The 19231-nt window shown below is 43.2% G+C and overlaps 1 protein-coding gene across 49 annotated transcripts in view; it reads right to left on the bottom strand.

The window, feature by feature from the left end:
• Window positions 1–19231, bottom strand: part of Anks1b (ankyrin repeat and sterile alpha motif domain containing 1B) — a 1100386-nt gene that overhangs the window by 61254 nt on the left and 1019901 nt on the right. For 34 of the 49 annotated variants that reach the window (XM_030245360.1, XM_006514305.4, XM_006514301.3 and 31 more), the window contains 2 exons: window positions 16841–16948; window positions 14621–14800 (listed from right to left, as the gene is read on the bottom strand). In XM_030245360.1, the coding sequence (XP_030101220.1) occupies window positions 14621–14800; window positions 16841–16948 (288 nt within the window). The remainder of the gene's footprint in view (window positions 1–14620; window positions 14801–16840; window positions 16949–19231) is intronic. The other 15 variants (XM_030245368.1, XM_030245369.1, XM_030245371.1 and 12 more) reach the window with 2 other exon arrangements.

Genomic DNA, 19231 nt, shown 5'->3' with positions numbered 1-19231 from the left:
ACCTTTGCCCCTTCCTCAGGGGCTCAGGTCTTTGGCTTTCCCTAGACCTGATGATTCTCTGGCCCGAAACAGGCCCTGGCATTGGGAGGTCATGCCTCGGTGACTTTGGGAATCAGCAGCTTTTCTTTAGAGAGTGAGGTATTCCATATCTGTAGGGCAAGGCCCACGCAGTACACTGCTACCTGACATATCTTCCAACTACAATACTACCAGAGCTAAGCAAGGCCCAGGGCACCCCGTGCAACACTTATTTTTACAAATGTATTCTCTCAATAGAGGGAGACAACCCCTCGCCTCTTCCTTCTTTATCTCCCTTTCTATTTATATACACTGAAGAGTTCCTACATGTTTCTGCCTATAGCAGCTGCCACAATATCCGGTTTGTATTGATAAGCAGTCTTAAAGGCAGGAGGAGTAAAAACTTCAAAATTCCTTATAGTTGTATGAGTCACTAGGAATGGCAAAAAGTCTGATTTTAAAACATGGTTTAAATGAAAGGAGGTTAATTAGATTTTTAGTTAGGAAAAATAGTTACAAAAAAAAAAATAGACAATAGATACATTCCAGGTAGACAAGCTGTTGTGTCAGCAGTACATAATTTGCCAGACAGACCTGCCAGCCAGTTCAGGAGGGTAAACTTATACAGATGTATTCTTAATATGAGATGGCCCTTCTCCTAGACACAGGGCCATGAGGTTTAATGGAGGTAAGCTTTGACTATGGAAAGTCATTCCATCTATGAAGACACTATTGTAACATACACGTGCTAGGATATAAAAACTTTGAGAAATTAAAAAAAAACTAGTGATAACATTTTATCTCCAGTGGGAGGTATACTAGAAGAAAATTGATGACCTGAAATTTAAAAAAATTTTTTTAAATTATGGGTTCATGTGTGGGCTTGTGCGTGTGAGCACGGAGCCCACAAAGGCCAGAAGAAAGCATCAGCTCCCCTGGGTTTGGAGTCACAGGCAGTTGTGAGCCATGTGACATGGGTACTGGGAACTTACATGGGTCCTCTGTCAGAGCCCTACATGCTTTTAACCACTGAGCCATCTCTCCAGCCCCTACAACTAAGTCTTAATGAGCCTTTATTATTTCTCTATTTGCAAAAAGAAGTTCTAGTCACTTTACTCTAAATGGGAGAGGGAATTTTTTTTTTCACTGCTAAATTTCCAGAGGCCTAGAACACAGAAGGCTTGCCATATGTATATGGAATCTATTGGTAAATGGGAATGTACTATAGAACCAGTCAGCGCTGTAATTCCTTATCATTTGCATTGGTCTACTTCATTCCTGCCGTTTGTACCACTAGTAAACCAGAGATTAGCTGAGAGAGTTCTTGCTAGAAGCATCCTCAGTTCTTCCTAATGGAAACCTGACAAAAGGCTGCCAGCTCTGCTGGAGAAGAAGAAACGCTTGTCACATCACCTGTGTTAGAGGGCTCTTGCGGAGCATGGGGGCTGTTGTGCAGAAGATGGCCCCTCACTCCCTGGCTGTTTCATTTGCTTCCCAGTGTTTCCCCTAAACTCCTGTCCACATACCCCTTGAAAGCTGGTTTAGTTTATCTGAGCTGGGATTACTATGAAATCCAAATAAGTGGGGTTTAACTAGAGATATGGTAGTCTTTCTTTTTCTTTTAATATTTATTTATTTGTACAAGTGTGGCAGTCAGAGGACAACTCATGGATTTTTGGAGATCCAAGTCAGGTCTTCAGGTTTGGTGCCAGGGCCTTTACCCTCTGAGCCATCTTGCCCGTCCCACTGCAGTCTTAAAATTGTCATGACATCAATAACAGTTTTACTTATTTGATGATTAACACCCATCATAAGGGATATAATTAGACTGGGTATGATGGTGCATGCTACTTCAATCCCAGCAGTGCTCATGAGGTAGAGGTGAGTTTGAGGCCAGCCTGGTTTACATAGGGAGTTAGGGCCTTCTGGAGACCCTGTTTCAAAAAAATTGAAGAGAAAGAGAGAGGGAGAGAAAGAGAGAGGGAGAAAGAGAGAGAGAAATGAAGAAGAAGAGAAGGAGAGAGAGAGGAAGAAGGAGGAAGAGGAGGAAGAAGAAGAGGAGGAGGAAGAAGTGGTGTAAGAGAAGGCACATAATTTTCTCTTGGTTCAAAACTTTCTCTTGACTCCAACATGTGTCCTTAAAGCACTCATTTAGATTGTCACCTTGCTGTACCTTGGGTCACCATGACTTCCCTTCAGAAAACAACACAATTGCATTCACATCTAGTCACAAAACAGAAGGAATTCTACCAATCACCAAAGTTTTCTTCCTAGAGATGGCTTTCTTCTCTACTCAACTGATAGCAGTCTAGTGGTTTGCAGTAAATTATCTCTCTCGTCTTCCATTAGGCCTTCCCTACTGAAATATTTTTTTGGGAAAAAAAAAAGAGCTCAAAATCTTCTATTACAGAGCAGAACACTCCTCGTTTACACAGCACAAGTTTCCGAGGCCAGCTCAATTTCTTGTTCTTCAGGTAAAGTCTCCACCTGAGGCTGCCTTACTGAAACCAAAAGAACTTTCCAGTTTACTTGACCTACTTGACGTGTTTATCTCCCTTTCTATTTCCTATCTTCTTTTTGTTCCTATTAGCTGGCCATCCCTGGACCACTGGAGTCTGGACTACTCTATCCTCTGTGGTTCTCCTCGGAGGTCATTCCTGGTCCTAACGACCACGTTTGTATCTTCAGTCTAGACCTCTCTCTAATGGCTATTCCCGATTGTCAACTTGACTATATCTGGAATGAACTACAATCCAGAATTGGAAGGCTCACCTATGATCCAGATCTTGAGGCATGGCGCAGACAGAGCTGAGAGTTCTACATCTTCATTCGAAGACTGCTAGTAGAAGACTTAACTTCCAGGCAGTTAGGATGAGGGTTGTAAAGCCCACACGCGTAGTGACACACCTACTCCAACAAGGCCATACCTACTCTAACAAGGCCACACCTTCTAATAGGGCCACTCCCTGGGCCGAGCATATACAAACCATCACACACATACTCTCTCTCTCAGAATGCCACACTTGGATATCCAGCAGCTGACTTGACACCTCTACTTACTCAGTTGGCATTTCAACCTGAGACACCCCAACCCATGCTTTCCATCAGCCAGAGGCAGCCCCTGCTTCTTAGTCCTTTTTTTTCATTTTATGTCTAGCCACAAATCCTCCTGTGCTTTCTAACCTAGCTCTCACTCCCTGAGGTCAGCCCTACCTCCTTCACCTGATCATCACTTTACATCCTAACTAGTAGCTTCAATACTTCATTCCTTCACTACTTCCATACTTCATTACTTCCTTTATTACTTCTACCATTGTCCTCTTAGTGTAGATTCATGACACAGGAGCGCAAATGACCCATTTAAAATGAAAAGCCCAGGCTGTGACCCTCAGCTTGCCGTATCTGAGAAGAAAACCAAAAGTCTTCACAGTAGCCTCTAATTCTCAATCTTCTGACCCCTGACACCTCTCACTTCTGCTCCTCTCCTGTCCCCTCCTCCAGCTCGTTCTGCTTTAAGCAGCCACACAGACACTTGCTTTAAAGAGTCTGCCTGTGCCCCTCTGCTGTAAGAGGTCCTCTTCGTTCACGTGTGCCAGGGCTGGCTCCCTTGTACCCTGAATTCACCTCCAATGCTCAGACTCGGAAAGGCGTTCTCTGAGCTCCGAAGCATTTTCTGTCCCATTCAGGGAGACTACGTTTCCCACATTGCCAAATCATTGTTCTTTCAATCTGAAGTGTCAGGTCTGGGGAAAGTTTAGAGCATATGAAACTATCTCCCTGGCACTCTGACACTCATCCAAAAGATAGCTGTGGGTCATCTGAGGCATGCGAGGACAGGGGCAGGGACCAGCCTTGCTTTTGATTGATGTTTATGGAGGGATGGTTGCTACGGGCATGATCCTTTCCATGGTCACCTTCAGAGGGAGCAGTCACCTGGGGTAGAGAATCTGATGGTGGGCAGGGTGTTGACAGCTCCATCTACGCAGCCCTTCCAATTAGGCTCTGCAAACCTTCAGGGAAGGCTGCTGATATGGCGTAGTTAGTTTAATAAGGAAACGTCTGTGAACACAGCCCTCCAGTCAGATTCTATATGTGATGAAAATTTCTGTCTTATCTTAGACCTGAAAAGAAAAAAGGACTTTCTCTTGTTTCTTTTTCTTTTTTTTTCTTTTGCTGGTATAATACTTTCACACTTGAGGGTGTTCAGAGATTGGCCAGGAGGACATATGAAGGGTTCAGAAGGAAAGCAACAGAGGAATCTATTCCTTCTCCCGGGTGACAACGCTCTTAAAGCAAGACAAAACAGGTTCAAAGGCAGAAGCAGGGAAAAAAAAAAAAAAAAAAAAAAAAAAAAGGCGGTTCTACCAGAGGAAGCCTTGGCCTTAGCCAGTGATCGTGGCAGCTCCTTGAGCAGCTTGCTTAGACCTGTGCCAAACAAGCCCAGTCCAGCCGAGCCTCCCATGCAGGCTTCCCTGCAGTAGCCATAGCTCTGTGGCTCCTGCTTCTCTGTGTGTACTAACTGGATCCCGCCTGGATGCTGTAGGTCAGGATCCAGTCACTTCTGTCCATCTGCCCTAGACTGAGATGATCCTCCTCCTCCCGCTCCTTCTGTGTGAGCTGTGAGATGAACACTGGTCACCCTCACGGTTGGATCCGACTTTCACTCTTCCCAGCAGCTGCACGTTCGGGGTTGCCATGTATTTCAAGTTTCAAAGAGCGAAAGGCAGGAGTGGCTACATTGCTGATCCTCTTTACCAAAGTTATGGATGAGTGCTTTTTATTTGCAGGGAGCGAAAGAGTCAAGAAAACTCGACCTCCCTTCCTTTACCCTCTTCTCAAGAGCCACCTTTCCAAAACTGCATGCCCATGACCTTCCCGTTAGGTCGATGGGGAAGATTCTTGGAAGGGAAGAATCAGGCCAACTGGTGTTTCCCTGGAAACATCTGTATGTGGGACCCACTGTTGCAGGTGTCAGCATTATAAGGGTTAGCAAACTCGAGAGGAAGCAAACAGCGTGTTTTCACTGGAATGGACAAGCTCTGGTACTGTGTACTCAGGTGTTTGCCCCAAAACTCTCCATCCCCTTCCCCTTCTCCCCTCTGCCTTGTTAACTCTGATCCTGGTTCCAACAGCACATTAAATAATCTTTCGGTGTGGCAGAGGACGATAGGCTCATGGTATTGCTATCACCTATTGGTTGATAGAATCTATAACCTGCATTCCCCTGAAATGACAGTTGTAGCTGTCCTTGGTGTGACACACTTATTTGTAAAATCTCTTTGCAGGAGAAAAACAGAGGGGGATTAGAAACGAAACAGGAAGCTGTCTGTGTGCTCAGCGTGTAGCTCTCTAGATCTCTCTGGAGTTCTCTCTGCTGCTGTGAATTTAAGAAAATTGGGATCATGCTGTTTATAGCAACAGGGCTGTTGTACATAGTCTACCTCAAAGCCGAAATGCCATCTCTACTGAACAAATGTGTTTCAGAGTAGCAGTGAGCAGAAATATTAACAACTTGCTCAGAAAAGCAACCATCAACTCTTTATCATAGCAGAGACTGCTGCTGCAAAAGAAAGTGGATTTTTGCAAAGTAATGTTTTTTTTTTCTTCTGCCAGTAATGCCTCTCCAACATATACATTACAGTCCTTTCTTGCAGACTGAGGCCATCATTCTCTTTATTTCAGCTCATTTGTTAACTATATGTTCAGCATTCATTTCTTGCTTCTGGTTAAAAAGAAGCACTGGGCAGGGCCATTTGTCAGAGGCTATTTTCTGAGATTCCACTGTGTCCTCATTTTATCTTCACGGAGAATCTGGGAACAAACAAAAGCTAGCTGAACCCTCAATCACCCTGAATGATGTCAATTTAGGAGGGTTCTGGTAGGAAGCTACAGCTTCCCCTCAGCTGGACTTTGCACAAGGCTTCACTTGATTCATTGGTAGACGACCTAAGAGCTATGCTTTCTTCCCACTTCAGTTTAGCACAGTACAGAATTGGGAAGGAGCATGCTGATGTACCTAGACCAAACCAAGTTCCACAAATGCTTCAATAGTCTAGGGTCACTGACAAAGAACTTGATAGGAAACAATATGAATGAAAAAACAAACAAACAAACAAACAAAACAAAGCCCAGCACCGTTCTGGGCTGAGAAGGGAGGTGTGGCTCATGTGCATTGCGAGTGTCTGGGAACACGACAGGAAAAGCTCGGAAGAACTTATGGTACGCTAATGGTGTTCACCATGAAGATGCAGATGTGACCAAAGCTGAGGAGCCAGGCTGCTGTGTAGCTCCCATCCTGCTTATTAGAAGGACACGGGCAAGGAATTAGATACGGCTAATAGAGAAAGGGGAAGGCATCCAATTGCCTTTTATCCTAGTACCTTGTATACAAGACACAGATATCAATCAGACACAATACTGATCTCACAAATACCTTATAAATGGAAATATATTTCGATAGTTTTGAAACATGTCATTCATAAAGATCTTGACATGCTCAACGTATTTAAGAACGGTTATGCGTCATAAATCCTTTCGGGGCGGAGCTAGCTTATAACATGAGCAGGAACTGTTTGCATTCATAAGGAATATGATTCCCACATCATTGGAGAGGTTTGGGCTTACAAGCTGGAAAATAGATATAGTTTTGTAAAACAGCCAAATTCTGCATTTATTCTGTTGCCGTAGAAAAGGCAGGATGAAGAAGAAAATTAGAAATAATAAGATATATGAAGATGATCCAAATGTATAGCTTTAGAGTCTCTGAAATGGTCTGACAAATAAGACTCTATTTGTACTCCAAAGCAATGATGTGTGCTAGGCATTCGTTACATCAGTCGAGAGAACTAAAGAGCTGGTTCAAGTTGACAGAAGTGGGCTTATTTTTTTTTTAGGGTTCACTTCTTTACTTCAAATTTGGGAGTCTAAAAGCTCATCAAACTAATCATGAAGACTGACATCAATGCCCTTATAATGTAACTAATTTCTAATGGACATTGGCAGGATTGGAAAGGTCAAGCAAGTTTATCCAGTTGGCTATTGTGACTATTTCTGTCTGCTTAGAAATGAATCCTGTTTCCTACCAGTGGAATCTGACTGTCCATGCTGAGAGTCCCTTTCCTGCCACAGCACACATAGAAAAGGACACACATACCTCTACCTCTGTGGCTGGCTTAGAGAGAGACAATTGATGCAAACCAGGCTGATCTGAACTGATTGGACTTAAACCACACTTTCAAGATGGAAGGATTAGCTCTCTTTGATGTAGGATCAAACTTTTGAGGAACTGGTCATGAAACTCCCCACCTGTGGGGTAAGCCTATTAGGGAAAAGGAACCAACGGAAAGGAGCATAGGGAGCCTCAGAGAAAGGATCACGGGGTTGGTCAGCAAGCCTACAAAACCCACAAGGTCAGTTCCACCGAGATGGGGTTTTCAAAGATTGTCCTGTTTCTTTATTCAGAAAATAGAATCTCTTCAACAGACTTTGAAAAAGAAAAAGAAAGCTTATGGTCTGGTTTTAATTGGCAACAATCACTTGAGTAAATGCCAGCATGTGGAAGGAAGGTGGAAACACCAGAGCTCAATAATCCTGGCATTAGACCACCTGGCTAGAAGACCACCTGGCTATAAACACCTGGTTATAAACACCTGGCTATAAACACCTGGCTAGGAGACCACCTGGCTATAAACACCTGGCTAGAAGACCACCTGGCTAGAAGACCACCTGGCTAGAAGACCACCTGGCTATAAACACCTGACTAGAAGACCACCTGGACTTTACAGCAATGTGACTAAGTACAGCCCTTTCAACATTAGCCATCTTGGGATGTTTTGTTGCTGTTGTTACTCATATGTATCCAGAGAGTCCTCACCGACATGGAACTTTAGTCATGTACTAACAGAATTAACTAAGAGGTATGCACCACCAGCCCTATTTCCTCTATATTGAAAAAAAAAAAAACCCAAACCCAACCTTCTTTTCTTTATTTTTATCACTAGAAGAAGAAAAGGAGGAGGGAGAAGAGAATGATAGAATTCTCCTACCCTTTAAAATTGAGCAAGGTCAGATTATAACAGCTGAAACTCTGACCCATGGACTCAAGAACTGGACTGAATATAATGAGGAACATTCCAAAAAATTTAACAAGTAGAAAAATAGCCTGGTGTGTGTCTTTGAGAGCAAGCTGCTCAATGTCAGCAAGCCCGAGGCACTATGAAAACCACAAGGTCAGTTCCACTGAACCAGGGTTTTCAAATATTGTCCTATTTCTCTATTCCGTTGAAAATAGAATCTTTTCTATTGACTTAAAAGGAAAAAAAAGGTTTTAATTTCTCCAGAAAAATAATTGGAGGGATTTAGGTCTGACTAAAGCCTGTCAGGACAAACTCCAGGCATCCCATTTGCTTCTTTGATGAACTTGCTGAGGACAAAAGATTCCAGATGTATAATACAAGGGCGAACCTCAAAAGGCAACTCTCCCCCCTTTTTTTCTGATTATGTAAAGACCAATATGGGGATACAAAAGACACTAACCACATGAGCATTTTTAAGCCCAAAGTTGTCGGAGCTAAAAAAAAAAAAAAAAGGGTATATTTTGAGAAGAGGCAATGAATTGACTAAGTTAACCAAGGAAGTGCACAGCACTTCAGGTTTAAGTCCGAGTCTGGAAGCACCGTTTTCTCCTTGTGCTTGGTGTGAGCCCTTCAGCAGCAGGAGTGGTCGGTTTGGCTTCTCAGCTCATGGAGAGTGGCAGCTTCTTAAACCGTCTTGGAAGCTGAAGTGCCAGCTTATCAACTTGGCAAGCTGTGAGGGAGGAAGCTCTTGATGTCAGAGAGTCCATTCTCAGCCTTGTCGGTGACACATTATCTGCCTGTGCTTCAGTGGGAGGAGGTCCACTAATTTTCTAATGCGACAACCCTTTAACACAGTTCCTTATGTTGTGGTGACCCCTAGCCATAAAATTATTCTTGTTGCTACTTCACAACTGTAACTTTGTGACTGTTAGGAATCCCAACGTAAATAATCTACTGGGCAAGATATCTGATATGTGACCCCTGTTAAAGAATCCTTATTCAACCCTCAAGAGGTTGTGACCCACAGGTTGAGAACCACTGCTCTAGACTATGGAAGAAAAATTTGAAACCATGGATGGGGAAAAAAAAAACCTTTATATTTAGGAGCTCTCTGAGGAAAATCTAAAACAAATAGCTAACCCACGGACATTAGAAAGTATATGATGTAATACAGTAATAAAAACTGTTTCTTCCAACACAGCTATTATTTTTCTGAAGGCTCATACTGTAGACTTCGAAAAAATGCTGAGCACTGGACAGAACGTCTAGGAAAGAACAGTTTTTTCTCTCAGGAGAAATAGGATAGGGTAAATAAATTATAAGCTTTCGTCCTTTTTAGAAAAGGGTAAGTGTTCTGGGGAACACCTTACTTCTCTGGTTTATGTACTGCTCCAGTGCCATGCCTGCCTGCCTGCTGCCATGTTCCCTGCCATGATGCTCATCAGCTAACCATCTGAGGCTGTATGTCCCAAATAATCTTTCTTCTATAAGTTGCTTTGTCACAGCGATAAAAAGTAACTAAGACTATGTATGTATGTATGCATATTTCTATATATGTATGTATGTATCTAACATATATTATCTATTTATCTATCATCTACCTACCTACTTACCTACCCATCCATCCATCCATCTATCCATCCATCATCCATCCATCCATCATGTGTCCACCTATCCAGCCTTAATACTTCTGCACACATTATCTGACACACACAAACCCGAATAGCAGGCATTGTTCACATCTTAAAGCCAAGTAAATTAAAGTTCAGAAATACAAAATGACTTGGTCCAAGTTGCATAGGCAGAAAGAAATCAACTCAGAACCCCAACTGAAGAAACTATGAAAAAAAAAAACCCAGCTTCCTTATTTGGAGAATCACCCAGCCAAGAATTTCTGGGTACAGAGTAATTCCATACCTGACACAAAGCTTTTTGTAGACATGGGAGGACACAGTGGTGCCAAGATGGAAAAGGTTTCTACTTTATCTGCTATAAACCTTGCCACTTTTTGTTTAACAGGCTTCCTGACGGCAAGCATGAACTGAGCCATGAAGTTTCCGCTAAGCTGCTCATGGTGCGCCTTCTTTATCTGCAACTGCATATATGCAATCGACATATGCAACTACATATGTGCAATCGACATATGCAACTACATATATGCAATCGACATATGCAACTACATATATGCAATCGACATATGCAACTACATATTCACAATCTATTACACTGCTACTTGTTGAATGGTCATCAAACTATTTGATAGGATTGGGCCTCAGGGGCTATTGGGGAAGAAGGCAGGAGTTATAGTAACCTGCTATTTATTTACAAGGATGGACTGTTTGGAGAATTAAATAAGAGAAATAGAGCAATACCCGGTAGGGACCAGTAGGGAAGGTGGTAGCAGGGCCCTCACAAGAATGCCTCTAGTTCCTTCCTTTTAATAATAGCAAATGAATGAGGACTGTGAAACTAATACATGTAAAGTACTTTCAAATGAGGGAGTGATCAATCTAGTTACAGATATTAAGTAATTCTTCGCAGATCAAGAAATATTAGGCTTTCAGCTGAATTAGCTTTCTAATGAATTAGAAACCATTTGGAAAAGGCCTTCAGAGTGTCTAATAAATGCTCCAGGCAGTACTGTCAGACTTTGTTTCATTTTTGTAACAACAAGAGCAGTCAAAACACAAAGCATTGTACACTGTGAGTTTTCCTTGGTAGCATCCAAGCCTACATTGGTGTGGAAGGACCGTGTCTCTCTTACTGTTTAGAGCTGATCTTTATTTACGAAGACACATGTACTATTTCATTTTTCCTATGACTTTCTGCAAAGGGAAGCCTTCTATAAATGGCCACTGCATTTCAGCCTGTGGGGGACTCAGCTCTTCTCTTCCTGAGTCCAGAGACCATGCCTCCCAACACCATAAACCCAGCCTCCTCCCTGCCTCATTTCAAGAGTACTTTGACTCCTCCAAAGTCAAGAAAAACTTCTACATGTTGCAATTAGGCCTTAAATAGTAAGAATATTTTCCTCCATCTGGTGTATAGCCCACATTACATTCACTGTCTCGTCTCCACAGAAACTAGAACATACTGCTGCTCTGCTTTGTGCAGTGTGCACATCAGCCATGCGCAGGGCACCTTCTTTATGCTGTGAGGAGATAAAACAGATGCTAAGATACCCTGGAAATTTAAAGGCACCATACACATGGAGGTATAATTATGTCAGTGTGAGCACAACGTTTATTTATTAGGGGTAGGGAAATGGAGAGAGCCATTTAGTAACTTCCGGGCTAATGAGCTTGGTCTAGAAGCATAGGCTAGAGAAACCACATTTCAGCACAGCAGGAAGACCATTGTCGAGATGTGCCTGCATCATTGCACTCACTTTTCAAAGTGTTATTGGTGTTGGAATCAATTCTGCTTTTCATATTGATGCCAGAGTAGTGCTTATATTGGAATAAAGCTAAACAGCAGTCATGATATTTGCAAAGCACCTGTATTTCAAGACAGGTATTATTTATTTACTTACATTCTGTGTGTGTGTGTGTGTCTGTGTGTGTCTGCACATGCACGTGCGCGTGTGCACGTTCTCGAGAGTGCAACGTACCACAGTACACATGTGGAGGTTAGAGGAGAGATTGGCTTGGCTTTCTCTGACTATATGAAAGCCCCTGGGATGATGGATCGTCCGGCTTGTTGGTGAGGGCCCTTACCCTTGAAGCCATCGTGATGGCTCAAGACAGGTATCATTCATATTGTTTTACACTGGAAACGAAGAGTACAATAGTACCCTGGCATTACATTTTCAATGTCCGCCAGCAGACAAAGCTCACAGGCAGAATGCATATTATAGTGATCTCAATATCAAGCTTTGACTCAGCTTCTTTCACTTAAGTAAAGTAGAATTTTCTGGGCAGGACCTGAGAAGGCAAAAGTCCCAAGAATGACTGCAGCCACTTAGAACTTAAAAGGGTTTTGGTCTTGGGCTGGCATTCCAAATCCCCCTAGAGCTGAAAAGGACGGTGTAGGAGGGTTTGTAAGCATGAGACCCTGTCCTGGGGGAACCTCCTACCAATTGTGTCCCCCTTCTCTAGCAGGAAAGAAAGTGAGCACAGAGGTGGACTTCACTGTTTTACGGGAAATAGAGAGGAATTGACTTATATTATTGTAAGCCTCTCGGGAGAAACCCTTGGGAAAACCGGACTGGAACCATGCTGCTGGTTGAGATAATGCTTGCTTATAGGGATTTTAGTTGTTAGTTCCAATTCTTGGGAACATAAGTTGATTAGCTCAATATACGAAAACAGGGGAAATATGATCCGGGACAAATATTTCAGACTGTCAAAAAAGTAAACAGACAGCAAATGACCCCAGTTCCAAATGGGGACGATTAAGAAAAACAACAAAACACCAACTGAGTGGCTGGCTATAATTAAAGTCAGATCAACTGTTCAAGCAACAAAATCACCAAGTACTTCATATTTTGAGGGGTTAAAGTTTTGGAATGGCAACATCTTACGCAGCATATAGTCACCGCTCTATGGTCTTTGTCCTTGCTAACACACTCTCACAAAACAAATTCAAAGACCAAAATGAATCCAACCTAGAGAACTGCAATCCCAGAGTCTCTTTTTCTTATTGATCGGATTCCAGTGGTGCTGTCTTCTATTTTCTCTGCAGCTAAAGTGTGATATTGAACTGCAGGATTGCAGAAGGCTTCTAATAAGCTCTGGGCTGCTGATGGAGCCCCTGCCTCTATCGGTCATCTGATTGCTGTTAGTTGGACCCGAGAGGTAAGTATGTTCACAGCCTCTCTACCATGGCCCTTCAACCTGCTGATCTCACTCTGCTCTCTGCCTTATGGGCTTTCCTCACCTGGCCAGATAAAGGTTCATTCAATTTTCTCAAGGTAAGACAAGTCCTAAAGAGAAATGCGTTTCAGGATGAAGTGATGGCAAAAAGATGTGAGCTATTAAATGTACCCCTGGCCCTGCTTAGGATTCAGAAGGAGAAACTAAGAGAACGATTTTGCCCCATTCCTTTGAGTATCTTCACATGGGCAGAAGAATAATTAATTCCTCATTGAAAAGACTGCCCTATGTGGAGAAATTTTGCAAATGATAGGTAGCTGAGACAGGTAATTCTTTTGATTCCTCAAAGTGACTCAGTCAGTAATAGTTAATGCTCATGAAAGAGCAATCCTGCCTCATTCAGGAAGACAAGGGTCCAAAAAATGACTAAATTTGAATGACTATATAAAGACCATATGGTTCAAGGTTGAAAGCCTTGTCCCTGAGATGTTGTCGTTGGATAAACTGAACCACATAGGTGATCCACAAGTACTGATCTACAAATACTAAGATCTGGGAATGAAAGAGCAGCGTGGGGAGGTGCCTGGATCCTCCTGAGTTAAAGGAGCCTCAGTTGGAACATCAAACAGATTTAAAGGAAATAGCCAACCTCTGAGAATAGGAAAAGTATCCTTTTCTTCCCTCTCCCAATATTCCATCCCACTTAACAAGAAACAAACCTGTCCTAACACTGCCACCACTGAGAACAACTTAGTACCGAGACAGGGTAAAGCAGGCCTTCTCTCAGCAACAACAGTGTATGCAATATAGTCATGGTTTCTAGAACATTCTCTTCACATATTTCTTCCTTGAGTTAAAAGGCTTTCAAAACCATAATCTCACTTAAAAAAAAAAAAAACAACTAAGGCAAAACAATTATAGTCAAATTTTCACCTCTGAGTTCTCAGCTAATGTGTGGGAGGCAGAAGGAGGAGGAGGAATCTCAGCCTTTCGGGCTGAGCTGACAATGGGGAAGCAAAGAGCAGATTCTGCCCATAGCCATGGATACACTATCTCTGTGTGGAGCAACAAAGCTGCAGAAACAGCTGCCCATCTGACACCGCCCTGTGTCACTGTTCAGCTAAGGCTGACTCAAGTTTCTGGGAAGAGACTGGGGGCAGAGTAGAGTGAACATTTGTACCATGGAGGGAAAACTGGACAAATATTTGTGTTAGGCAGCGTTGTTCTTTCTAATTGTTCAAGGAGAGAATGTGGGGTGGTGATGTGGGATGATGTAACTACTCCCCCTAGGGTAATTGTAGGTAAAGTTGGGAGGAAATGACCTCACATGTAGCTAATCTTTTCCCCCAAACTTCTGCCCTGTCATCCACCCAATTGGCACTTAGAACTTAGACTTTTATATTCATTTTTGTTGTGACTTGATTCTGAGCCAGTTTTATTAATTTCCAAAAAGATTTTGAGTGCAGTAAGGTGGGATAGATCTAATCCACTGAGAATGAGTGGATTCAATGGGATACATATGTATCCATCTCCTAGAGGGGGCTGGTCCAAGCTAGTTCAAGAGAGCCCAGAATGCAGCACACTTTATAAAATGGTAACTTCCCACTGAGGCATGGACCGGTAGGCGTCCATCATGAGCTGCTCTTCAGTATTTGAATGCATTACTGCTGCAGGCAAAAGGCAAACACATCACAGAGGCTTCGAACACCTTACCTGAGCCATCTGCCTCTCCAGCTTTGATCGGGGAATATCATCAAAGTAGTTTTCATTTCTTCTCCTCCTTGCATCGCCCTGCATGATAATGTGAGGAACGTCTAGGGAGCCACCAGTGGTGTAAGTGCTTTGGCTAAGTGATGGAGACAACTGAGGAGGAGTGTGATTACCACTGGGTTCCTGAATGGAAATACATCATGAAATAAATACCATGCTCTTTGTGGCTAGCCTTTGGTTTCAAAAATTGTGAAATACGAAACACAACAAGCTACGGGGTGGGGTGGGGTGGGGCGGGAGTGGTTTTCACTCATCTGCTGGGATTGCTAACATTGCACTGTTTAATCCTGTAATGGCGTGATCAAGTCAATGACTTCAGGCCAAAGTATTTAAAATATCATCAGGTGTCTTAAAAAAAAAACAAAAAACAAAACCAACCCAATACCCAGGTGAATGATCTCAGGAAGGAGGTTCATCTCAGAGGGGTACCCCAACTATCACGTGTTTACCAGGGCAGGAGCTATGGGGAGCTCATCCTCACTGCAGTGGATGTGCCGTTACAAGAAGCTAACATGGGACCAGATGGGTCTTGATCCTCTACCAAAGTGTGGTGGGACAACAGGGCTGGGAAGTTGGACACAGTATGGTAACATAGCATGTCACACAACGTACAGACTGCAGAGCAATGCGTATAATGACAGAGGATGCTTTCAACAGCAAAGACAACCCTAGCTGCAAACTGGCCGGAAGTAAGGAGGGACAGCAGTGGCCGAGCCTTGGTGTTCACAAGCCACAAGAGGGCTGGAATCATCAGATTCAGCTGCCATGTCTTCCCCTGACTTCCTTTGGCGGTGTTACACCCATTTTTTTTTTTCCTTTTGGCTAGACTTTGCCCCATCTTTAATTTGTTATTTCTGTAAGACTTTTCTTGGGAGTCAGGGTGAGAGGCTCAGAAGGGAAAGACCAGGGAGCAAACTGGAAATTTCTATTCCTCTGAGGAGGCCTCTCAGCGCACTCATAACGATGGTGCTCGGAGTTCTCCCATCCTTCCACAAAGTAAGAGGAGGGCAAGATAATAATCCCTTTCTAGCCTAATTTTTCTAATTTATTAGAGGACCCCTCTCTTTGGGAGCCATAGTATAAGTCTTACTTCTGCTTCCCTAATGCGTCAAACCCTGAAGTAGCCTACACATATCCTAGCATATCCCAAACCTCTCAGTACTCAGTTCTTCCTGGCTCCCGGAGGGAGCATCTTATGACCTCCTGCGTCTCGTGGCCTCTGCTTATTTTTCTCTTCAAAGCTGAATCCGACTCATCATCCTAGAAGCTTCTATCCTGTCCAGCCTGCTGCCACGCTCTCTGTGGCCTGCGGTTTACTGAAGTCACCTATCAGGGCCAGTTATTCCCCAGGAGCATGCATACGGAGGCCTGTGCCTGTGTTCATCAATTGTGGCTACCTTCTCTGACATTTGCGATGGGAACACGATGTAAACAAGCGCAGGAGTAGGAGTAAGCAGAGAGCTGAGCTTGTCAAGGAGACCTTGGCTTTCCAATGGACTTTAGAAGAGAGCACGTGGGCTTTGTTAAAGGAAGGGAGGATATGCGCTGTCTTTATCATCTTGCCAGGGAATCGGCTCCTTTCCCCCCACCCCCTTCTTACTCACTTTTCTTTTTTGTTTTACCTTTTATAGTTTTTCTCTAGTTCTTCTACCCCCTGTTTCTAAAATATAGCTGAAGGAACCAATTGGAGTTTACTAACTAAAAATTTAGAGTCTATAGTCTTAATATTTTTGAAGTGGGTAAAATGATCATTTTTCATCTCTCAAAAAACAGAAGACCCTGAGGTTAATTTTAAATCGATTTTTACTTAACTGTGGTCCTTGATCGATTTCTTTTGTTTTTGTGGGTTTGAGGAGTCTGACAGAAAACTCATTTCCTTTCTCTTGGGAGTGAGAAACAAGAGATGAAGGGGGTGGGAGTAGGGGGAGGTCCTAACAGGGTGGTGGTTAGTCAAACTGAATTCTTTTACAATGCTTTCTAAGTCTCTGAATTATATATTGAGAAAACTGAACACAGTCAAAAGGGAGATTGTTTTCTGTACAGGTAAGGCAAGCATTGAGGAGCCGGCCTGTGTTTCCTCTTCCACGGCTTCTGCCATCTTATCGCACAACATTACTTTTTGAGGAGAACTGAAGAGAGAAAAATGAGTGTGGTGGTACTTACCCTGAGGGTGATGGACCGAGGGGGCTTCTGTGGAGGGTCGTCGTGCAGCCTATCTCCCAAAGATGCCAAAATGCGTTTCCTGTGGCCAATCAAACTGATTTTTAAAACCTGAAACAACATGTATCCGAGTTAACTCTTTAGTTTGAGACGAGGAAAAAAAAAAAGAATTTGTATATACACTACAAGACAATCAGTACAAAGAGGTATAAGCAGCATTAGCCCTACCCTATGAGAGACTGGGAATGCAATCAGGGGCACGTTTTGGTCTAGACAGGTTGGTGGGAGTGACAGACAGAAAGCCGGGGTAGAGAAAGCAGAGAGCCCCAGAGTTCTACTTGGCCCATTGACCATGAGATTGATTCCCTTGAAAACCATAAACCAGCTCTTACCACTGAAGGACCAAAAACTCTCTGAATTCCTAATGCTCTTAGAATAAAGAGCTCCCTCCTAACTGCATGGTTAAGCCTGGTGGAGTCTGTCCCTCTCCATCCATACCCTCCACACAGGACACATTTATACAGGCCTGAGTGATTACACCTGTACACACACACACACACACACACACACACACACACACACACTCATCTTCACCTAGTGTCTCTACACTCTCTCCACCTGCCCTCACCTCCTTCCACTCTGCTCCAGCATCTGCTTGGAATGTTTGCCTGGGGACTTCTAGGTAATTACACTTCTCTCTGTTAAATTACTTGTGTTTATGCACCAACCCTTCCCATATGGGCTTGCTAAGAGCAGGGCACAGGGACTCCTTTACCATTGTTATTTCTGCAATGCCCAAAGCAAGCCTTGAAACAAGTTGGGAAGGGGAAGAAGGAGGGGAAGGGCGAGAGGGGGAGAGGCAAGACTCAATGAACAGGAAACAATGGATACATGAGGATTAAAGTAGGCCAGTCAGGGTTCTAATAGGTGCTAGTGCTTTCAAGGACAGTACTGCAGAGGCATCCGTGGAGGAGAAATCCAAGGAGCCTGGGTCCCCAGTCATGTCCTTTAATGCCTGACAGCCATTCCCTTCCTACATCCCTATATGGAAGGGCTTCTCACCTTATAGATGAACTGCGGTTTAGCCGAGAGCTCAGTTACTTACCCAAGAGCCCTTGCGTGAAGACTGTGGGATCTGAATCAGGTTTGTCTGATTCTCAAGCTTGCTTTACTCAAAGGAAGATGCTGTGGAGCTATGGGCATATCTCTAAACACCACTTTCTAAACCAATAAATTATGACTACATTCATAAATATATTTTCCCCCTTCTGTATCCATGCGTGCCCCACGATGCAACAGCTCTTGACACATACCTAGTCTTTAGCTATGTGAATTATTTTTCTATTTCTATCAAGTTTCACAGAAGAAGAGCTAAAATTTATTGTATATATAATAAATATACACATACAAATATAAAATATATATTATGCTACCTTGAATTTTACTTACTTGCTACCTATTGGTCATTTGGTCATTTTGCCCAAGTTGTCTTGGGTTTAAGGTTTTTAAAAATGTTTATTTATTTATTTCATATGTGTGCATGTACGGGCATATGGGTGCCACAGCACACATATGGAGGTCAGAGGATAACTTGCCACACTTGATTTTCTCCTTCCACCATGTGGTTCCAGGGATTTGAACTCAGGATGTGAGGCTTGGCAGCAAGCACCTTTACTTGTCAAGCCATCTTGCCCAGCCCTCATTTAGGTTTTAAGTAGCTTACGTCATATTCCTCTTACATGATGAAAAACTAACCAAGTTGACTGACTGCCTGACCTGCCCCCCAGCCCTATGCTGTTCTTAAATAAGCTGGCATTTCCCCCAGGCTGAGTTTGCAAGTGTGATTCAATAAACGAGCCTCCCTCCTAAAAATCAGTCTTCCTGGACCTTCACGCACTTTATTATGACTGCTTAAGATTTGTTGAAAAAGAAAACAAAACAAAAACAAAAACATAGCTCAGAATATTCCAGAAATCTACCAACCATGGCTGTCAGTTTAAACAGGATGCTGATTTCTGCTTGTAACGCTATCTTTAAGATGTTCCTTTGTCAGTACACCTGACAGAAGGCTGCTCTTTTAGATGCAGCTCCAACAGAAATATATACATGAAACAAAGGTGCACAGTGACTGTGAAATCTTTTAACTTTGCTGTGGCGGATAGTTCAAATCCCTGTCGTCATGGGAGAACGGTTTGGATTCCTTCTCCCCAAATGCCTTATCTTTCAGTTGTGCACGAAGGCGCCCATCTGCCGGCCTTCTGCCCACTCACAAAGCCTGGCACTGTCTTTCTGCATTTCTATTAGCCGGCTCGGCATTTCACTACGTGGAAGAGCACAGGGATTTCACTGTATCCTCCTTGCAGATTATGAATATTCTAATGAAGTATAGTCCTG

Source organism: Mus musculus, chromosome 10 (assembly GCF_000001635.26).
Source record: "Mus musculus strain C57BL/6J chromosome 10, GRCm38.p6 C57BL/6J".
Taxonomy (NCBI): domain Eukaryota; kingdom Metazoa; phylum Chordata; class Mammalia; order Rodentia; family Muridae; genus Mus; species Mus musculus.
Note: the sequence above shows the minus strand (reverse complement) of the source record. Positions and strands in the feature narration are given on the sequence as shown.